We start from the raw sequence: 8,960 nt of genomic DNA, 5'->3' as shown, positions 1-8,960 counted from the left end.
CACTGTTTTTAGTCGGCTGAACCAGCAGCTCTCCGTCATCCAGAACTCGAGTAACTGGGTCACCCCATTTGATGATACCATTCATAATGTAGCTTGCGTAATCCTCTTGGTTTGTGCCAAATGCCTATTGAGGAAAAAGACAGTTTAAAGCATTCTGAGCATTAGTATTAACAACTAAAATATTTACAGGTATGAAGGCTGAGTAATCATTTCTACACACTATACAAGTGGTGGTGGAGGGGAATACTACGCTGAGCGCCCTAGTGAAATAAAGGCAATAGAGTCTAGGCCCAGGTTCTACCAGAGCACAAACCCTCGTGATCCCTGAGAGAAACATTATGTTCCAAAGTGCTTGTTTCTCTAGAGTATGCAGGTTGTGGCCTTTCTGCTGAGAACAAAGAGAAAAAGCGATTATGGATTTAGAATCAGAAACAGCTCAGCAGGCAAAAACACTACCCCAATACTGACTCTAGGTGCTATGGATCAAAACGAGAATATAAAAATGGCAATGAGGAATTATGTTCACAGTGACTTCGTGGTAGAGGACGGAGGTTAAATGGCACCCAGGTAGCACATATGTGTATAAATATAAGATTTAGGATGAGACAGAAATGAGCAGCTGTCATGAAAGACTGTAGGGTTAGAAATAGTAATAAAAGGCAATTAATATATATAATAATTCCATTTATGTTCACTGTTGTTGGAGCTTAAGTCATATCCCTCTTCATTTTCAACTTCTAATCTCAAAGATTATAACTTCCCTCAAAATAGCTGCCAAAGTAGTCGATAACTTTAGTACTTAACATTGAGTTGGATTTTCATAAGATTAGGAGAATAAATGAGTAGGAAAACACGGTCCAATGTACAAATAAAAGTTTGTATTTGGAAAGTTTAAACTTTTTTTTTTTTTTTTTTCAAACATTGTCCAGGACTCAAACCACAGTTGGCCATGTGGGATCCAGATGCCTTAACCTTCCCGCCACCAGTGGGCACAGAAAGTTTAAACTTTTAAAAGATGAGCACATCCATCAAAAAGTCAATTTTTGATTGTGGAATCATAACTTTATTTGTTTGTTTTAAAGATTTATTTTTATTAACCTTTATTATTTTTTTATTTAAATTTGACCAGAGAGGGACAGAGTGAGAGTGAGAGAAAGAGAGAGGGAAAGTGAGAAAGCAAGCCACCAGGTCCGGGACTTGAACCATGGTTGGCCATGTGGGAGTCTAGCGCCCTTAACCACCACACCACCTGCTGGTCCCATGCCATATAACTTTGTTTGATGTATGGAATAATTTGAACAGTTCTTGGAACTTGCACCTCACAGCAAGTTGTGCTTATAATACTGTCTCTGAAACAGCATCCAGAAGTCTCACGTCTCATTACTCTGCACAAAACCATTTTCCAGATCGCTCTTTGGGTAGTGCCCTCGCATATTCCAGCCCTTTGGTTCTGGGAATACAGTTCTTTGGCCTGAATATTGAAAATTTCAGTGGCTCCCTAAAAAGTTTGAAAGGAAGTGCCTGATAAATACTGGTGGGTGGCTGTTCTAGGAAATACGTAGGTTGGCTGGCTTGGGTCATGAATAGTTCCAAGTGTATACTCCTAGGGTATGGCAGAAATAGTAAGGCACCTGAACTGTAAAACAGTGACTTTCCCAAGCTACACAACCTGTCTTCCTTTCATATCCCGCCATTTCATTTCATTTCGTTTTGTTTTGACCTCTGGACTGTTGGAATAAACAGAAGTGAATTCTTACATCTCACTGCCTCATAGTTAAATTGCTTATCCTTGAGGAAATCTAGATCTAGAACAATTAGGCCAGTCTCTAACATTTTGGTAACTATTGTATTACAAATGGCAACAGCAAGATTAAGCCATTTCCAATGCTCAGTAAGTTTTGAATTACAAAGCAGACGAGGCTTAAACGAATACAAATGGACCTTTGTCTTTTAATGAGATATCTGCCAAGCAATAATTATTGTCATGAATATAAAATAAATGGCCGGTAAGTATATGAAAAAATGCTCAATAGCACTGATCATTCGGAACAGGCAAACCCACACTACCAAATCTCAGCTCATACCCGTTAGTATGACTACTACTTTGAGAGCCCACACGACTACTCTGGTTTTCATATTCAGTACGATATTTTTTAATAATCTCATGAGATATTCAATACTCTATTATAAAATAGGTTTTATGTTCAATAGTTTTGCCCAATTGTAGGGTAACGCAAGTCTTCCAACCACATTTAAGGTGGGTTAGGTTGAGCAATGTTTGGTGGGTGAAGCGTATTATACTCATTTGCAGTTTATGGTATTTTAACGTACATCGTTTATCGCGATGTAATCCTCCTGTAAGGTGAGGAGCATCTGCGCTAAGATTTTCTCATTTTTGAAACTACATATGAGGTCCAGGCAGCGGCACAGCTGCACCCACATGGGCAAGTCCTGGGTTTGCATCCTGGGGCCTCCCTGTGCATGCTGGGCTGTAGGTACATGTCTGTGATTCAGGCTGGCTGAGACTGTGGGTGAGTGGTGGCATGAGGACTCTGCTAGGGCAGGGAGGAGTCTCTCTCATGGAACAAATTAAAAAAAAATAAAAGTGGAGGGGAGAGAAAAAAGACCTTCTGTAATACTGGGTAAAATGGCATGTATTTTCCTTCTGAGTTATTATTATTGCTATTATTAGTTAGCTTATATTGGGTTGTTGGAAAAGTCATGATGCACTTTTGCATAGAAAAACAGAAAAAAAAACATGTCGTGACTTCTCCGACAACTCAATACATCACTTAATACGCATACTCACTGGTTTGATGTCATTCTCCAAAGAAGCAAAGAAGTCTCCTCTTGTCACCTGCAGGCTTTCTGCTTTCTCCATGTCTACTTCCACTTTAGTACTGGCCTAAGCAAAAATGAAAACCGAATGTAAGAACTTCCAAGATTTAAGAATATTTTCAATCTAAGAATGTAATACTTGGGGATTAAAAAGCATATTTTCACAGATTTTAAAAAAATCAAAGATTTATGAATCATATAAATGATAAGAGATTAATATCAGAATATGTAGAGAGTATTTCTAAAAGTCAACAACCAAAACAAACAAAAAAGTCACCTAATTAAAAAATGGACAAAGTATTTGAATAGCCGTTTCTCCAAAGAAGATACACAAATGGTCAATACACACATGAAAAGATCCTTGACATCACTAATCATTAGGGAAATGCAAATCACAATGCTGATGAGACTCCACCTCACAGTCATTAGAATGACCAATATCAGGACCAGCCAACGGTGCACATTGCTGGACTCTTGTGTAGTTAACCATGGTTCAAGTCCTGGAAATCATCATCCCTGGAGGGTGATTTCTTGCATTTTCTCTCTCTGTCTCTCTCTGGCAAGCACGTGTACCTTATAGCAAAAATCTCTCTCTCTCTAAAAATAAAAAGAATGACTAATACCAAAAAAACAGAAAAAACTAGAGGTGAGAATGTGGTGAAATTAGAACTCTTGTGCACTGCTGGTGGGAATGTAAAATGGTACAATTCTATGGAAAACAAACAGCGTGGAGGTGTTCCAAAAATTAAAAATAGGAGCTAGCCTGGTGCTCAGTGGTTAAGTACTGTGCAGAAGAAGCGGGATCCGACATCCAGGTTCGAGTCCTAGTCCCACTGGCTTAAAAAAACCACACAGATGCACTCATGCATGCCCAGGATCCTGACAGGTCGAAGAATTGGAGGAAAAAGGACTGTGGCTTAAGAACCATTACTCTGAGAGACTGAGGACCTACAGCTGATTTGCACTCATCCTTGTGCTTGAGAATCTGTGTGCCAGCTTCAAGCACTCTGCTCGCTGCACCTGGAGCTAGCACTCAAACATCTGGAGAGGCGTCAAGGCCTTATCAGCACACAGAGCTGCCTGGGCCTGATGAGTGAGTAAGATACCAACACATTTTTTAATGTGACTGGGCTCGCTATCAATAGCACAAATCAGGAGGATCTAATTTTTAAATTGGTATTATGGGTTTTGTAAAAAGACAGCTTGAAAAAGGTTGACTATAGAACAAAAGTATGTCAAGCAAATATCAATCTTCCATTGATTATTTTAAAATATGAGTCATATTCTTTTAGGAACAGACCGCTGAGATAAATATAAAATGACAGACATCAAGAAAAAAAAGTCAGTCTGTGGGATAAAAAGAAGTATGCCAGGAAACTGGATCAAGATGGCAAACAGCGCATTTACTGATCTTTCCTGCATCAAATCTGATGCAATGATAGAAAGTAAGACAGTAAGGTTAAAAAACGTGGAGGATCTATCCAGAAGTTTTAACACTGGTCTGACAGGAGCCTGAGAATGAGAGAACAGAATGATAGAAAAGAAATAGCAAATGACATGGAGAAAAAAAAACCCAAAAACTTCACAGATGAACAGTGTGTCTCTGTAGTATTAATATAAAGGGTTCAGGAAAAATAAAAAAGAAAACCATGTCTTCAAAAATATGTACAGATATCTACCCTGGAAAGTGACTTTGCAAGATAAACAGGGAAAAAACAAGCATGCTTTTTCAGAGAAGCAATTATTTTTCATAGCCCAAACTAGAAATAATCTGTATGTTAAATAAATTGTTCATTTGGACTTTTACTGAGTACCTACCATATGCCAAGCACTGTCCTAGTAGCTAGAGGCAGAGAAGCAATAAAATAGGCCATGTCCCTGACCTTACGGATCTTACGCTTTAACTTAGGTGCTCATTTTATCAAATCTTATGTGTTTGTCCAAAATAATGAGGGGGCCTATGTTTACTGCCATGGAAAACTATCAATGACATATTACCAGTGAAAATTTAAATTGTAATATAATTCCATTAATGTTTAGTCTTTAAAGAAAAGCACATATTATATAAATACAGGTTGAGCATTTCTAATCTGAAAATACAAAATTCAAAATGCTACAAAATCCAAATCTTTTTATGCACCAAGAAGCAGCCAGAGAGGGGGACTAGCAGTTGGCGTAATGGCTATGTCATTGGATTCCCATGTAGTCGACTGTGGTTCAAGTCCTGGGCCCAGTGGCTTAAACTCATGCCAGGCGCACATGTGTGCATGCCAAAGATCCCGAGAGGGGAATGGAGGAGAAGGGATTGCGGAGTGGCCATCCCCCCTGGGGGGTGACTTCTCGCTTTCTGTCTCTCTGTCTCTCTCTGTCTTTCTGGCAAGTGCCCATGCCCTATAGCAAAAGAAAAAAAGAAGCCAGAGAGGAAAATTCCATGGCTGACCTCTGGCCTCATGTGATGGGTCAGTCAGAGTCAATGCTGCAATATACAAATATTGTATGACATTACTTTCAGGCTATGTGAAACATAAATAAGTTTCATGTTTAGACTTGGGTCATATCACCAAGATCTTTCATTATTCATATGCAAATATTCCAAAATCCAAAAATACCTGAAATCATAAACACTCTGGTCCTAAGCATTTTGGATAAGGGATATTAGACCTGTGTAAAGAAAACAAACTACATGGGTATATTCCAAATGTTGGCTAATCTGGAGAGGGAAAGGGAAGGGGTGTTAGAGATGGCCTCTCTCAGTTTTCCTATATAAGCTGGCATCCTTGAACCTTATACAAAAATAATGTATTCATTATTAATTCAATACTTCTGAAAAGAGAGAAAGTAACAAGTAACATTTAAATTATAGACAAGTATTCTACTTATGTGGAAGAGCTGGCATTTAAATTGTTAAGAGTGCTTTCATTAGCACATATGAGACATTTGACAAATATTAATCACATTTATTTTTATTTATTTATTTATTTATTTTGGAGAGGTTTTTGCTATAGGGCGCGTGCGCTCGCCAGGCAGACAGAGAGAGACAGAGAGACAGAAAGCGAGAAATCACCCCCCAGGGAGGATGGCCACACTGTAATCCCTTCTCCTCCATTCTCCTCTTGGGATCTTGGGCACGCACGCACACACGCCCGGCGTGAGTTTATGCCACCAGGTCCAGGACTTGAACCGCGGTCGACTACGTGGGAGTCCAGTGACATAGCCATTACGCTAACTGATGGTCCCAATCACATTTATTTAGCATTTCTAAGATTTAAAAAAAAGGGAAATAGTCACTAGGAAACAAGCATCTCCATGAAAGGATTATGCTGTTGATAATATATAAACATATAATTCTTTACAGTTTATAAAGTGTGTTCACATACGTTATCTTACTTCATCATCTCATCTCATCTCATCTCATTTTATACTTACACAAACCTGAAAGTTTTCATTAAGATACAGGATTTCCTTCCTAGGTACCCTTCCACAATGAGTTTAACTCTCATTAAAACTTTTTGACATATCTAAAAGGACTGTACAAAATGCAGATCTTAGATGAAAGTAAGGAAACAAGATCTGACAGGATATCAAAATCCCAATAAAGCTAGCAGTCCTATTTAAAATGTCCCCTGTCTATATAGCCCTAAATTTTTACTGATATTTTGTATTTTCATTTGTTCTTATAATAAAACTGAATTAAAGTGATGAAGCTTCTAGAAGCAAATAATATGAAAGAACAATCTTACCCTTCTTTCAATGTTTGCCAAAGGAAAAAAAATACGATAGATTTCAGGACTGAAGCTGTTATGAAACTCTTCTTTTTACAAATTATTAAGAAATGACACATCCAGTGAATTAGAAGTGACCTAAGATGGCTGGGGAGACAGTTGCTTTGGAACAAGTTGTTTTTAGGCACTCCAGGAATTAAAGAAGTCATCTAGATGTAAACTATCAATATTCAAATTGTAAACTACTTCTACCTATTCATTAAAATTTTCTAAGATCTGCTGCTAGCCAACTTTAACTATTTTATCAGAATTAGTAAAATCTTACTTTTTAAAAGTCTACATTCTGAATTTTTACTTATTCAGAAAACCTCTCATTTATTTGAATTAGTAATATTTTTTCTGTATTTTATTTTTAACAGCTAATCAATATAAAGAAGGCCGCATCTTTCAGCTTATGCCTGCAGAAACTAATAAACCTGTACTTCAACACTAGCAAATATCAATGGTCGCCCTTAAATTTCATAACCTTTTAAATCTGACCTTTCAAAGTTCTTATCATTCCTCTTAAATTAAGAGTAAAATGAACTTAATCAATCAAAACTCCTACAGAAAATAAGAATTTTGAGTAGCCAAAATTCTGCAAACATAACTCAGAGCTTTGATTCAGTTGTAAAGTGTGTATATGTGTGAGTGTGCATGTCCTCAGTTTATTTCCTTGCAACAGATTAGACAAAAAATTTGGGTTATGCATCTTCTCTACCCGAAGCAGAAATTCCTTTCAAAATAAAAACAACCAAATGTCACATGAATTTTAGTTGACCACAAACATGGGTTCAAGTACAAATGACATAAACATTAGGTGTTTATGACTGGATTTTCTACTTGTTTCAGAAAACCAGAAACAAACTGTTTTTTTAAGAGGGAAAGCTTGTTTAGACTACCTGACTAAATCTTTGTTTAGCCCTAAATCTTCTGAAAAGGAGGCAAAGTAATAATAGTTTAACAAGGGGTCAGCGGGTGGCATGGTAGTTGGGGGTAATGCACTCCCACATGGCTGACTGCAGTTCGGGTCCTGGAACTGGCGGCTTTCTTCCCCCCTCACTTTCCTTCCCCGGTTTCTCTCACTCTCTGGTAAAATTAAAATAAATAAATAAATGGAAAAATAAAGTTATATAAAATTAAAAAAAAACAATAGCTTAATAATACAAACAAAGAACATCATAACAAATCATGGAATGTTGCAGATACTCTCAAATTCTATACCAACTTCAAATCGTAGGTTTCAAGTATTTATTGATCAGTTACTACTAGTAAAGCTATTAACATCTACGGCAACAAGAAGACTGAAAATTATATGTCTTTTGTTCAACTCGGGAGGGTTGTTGGAAAAAAAATGTTTAAAGACCTTTGACAATGCAAATTTTTTAAAATGAAAAAGAAGGACACAAATGTTAGTACTATTTCTTTTTGAGAGGTGAGATGAGTGTCTTCCATAGCTTTCCCTTCCCCAGCGTGCCCCATGGTGCCTGCGTTAGCTAGTCCATACATACCTTAAGACAGTGAGAGCTATTTGGTACAAAGGGTTTCACCACATAGCATCACACATCACTTCTTACTAGCAATCTGAGGGATAAGATATTCCATAGAGTAGCAACAGACATTTTAGCTTTACAGTTAGAAAAATTGTAACTGCAAATAGTCAACAAAGACCAGAAATTCAGATACTGAAAAGGATGTGTATTACGTCTGCCAATAATAACAAAAAATGGAAATAACTATCATTTATGTAGCTTTCTGAGGCACTTCCCATCTGCAATATTCGAGTTCTTTCTCACAAAAACCTGGTGACATAGGTAGTATTTCCCCTTAAGAAGTCAATAACAAAATGGCAACAGGACTGAAGCACCTTCCGACTATGAAATCTGCAATCTTCCCACCATTCCTCATCATGCTTATGTCAATAAACCTCATACATACTTGAAGAAAGCATGTTTGTTAGTGAGACAATGGCTTAGAGTTACATTTTTAGAATAGGATTATGGTGGTAAAAATGGCAAATGACTAAATAAGGAAAAATATCCCATAGTCAATGCATATGAAACATATGCTAACTAGAAAACTATTTATTGTTATTTGGAGATATTCCTGTGGTCTGAGGTGAAAGATTAGTATGGTAGGGAACAATTTTCACATTATTTACATAAGTTTTCTTGACGTTACCATCACTTTCTACTAATACATCTCTTACAGCATGGAGAAAGGCTGAAAAAATAGGCCCTGAATAGGTGAACAAACCCATTCAATAAAGGACCCAATACGTACTCTCACACTATTCAATCCAAATCTTTGGTGTTCTTTAGCTAGAACAAAGTTACTTTTTTTTTTTTTTTTTTTTTTTGC

General features: G+C 37.2%; 1 protein-coding gene across 1 annotated transcript in view; it reads right to left on the bottom strand.

Moving 5' to 3' along the window:
- Nucleotides 1-8,960, bottom strand: part of NSF (N-ethylmaleimide sensitive factor, vesicle fusing ATPase) — a gene marked incomplete in the record, with an annotated part of 153,800 nt that overhangs the window by 52,601 nt on the left and 92,239 nt on the right. The window contains 2 exon segments of the mRNA XM_014591835.2: nucleotides 1-124; nucleotides 2,810-2,905. Coding sequence (XP_014447321.1) covers nucleotides 1-124; nucleotides 2,810-2,905 — 220 coding nt within the window.

This window comes from Tupaia chinensis, unplaced genomic scaffold, assembly GCF_000334495.1.
Source record: "Tupaia chinensis unplaced genomic scaffold, TupChi_1.0 Scaffold000624_1, whole genome shotgun sequence".
Lineage (NCBI taxonomy): Eukaryota > Metazoa > Chordata > Mammalia > Scandentia > Tupaiidae > Tupaia > Tupaia belangeri.
The sequence above is the reverse complement of the archived record's forward strand: the minus strand, read 5'-3'. Positions and strand labels throughout refer to the sequence as shown.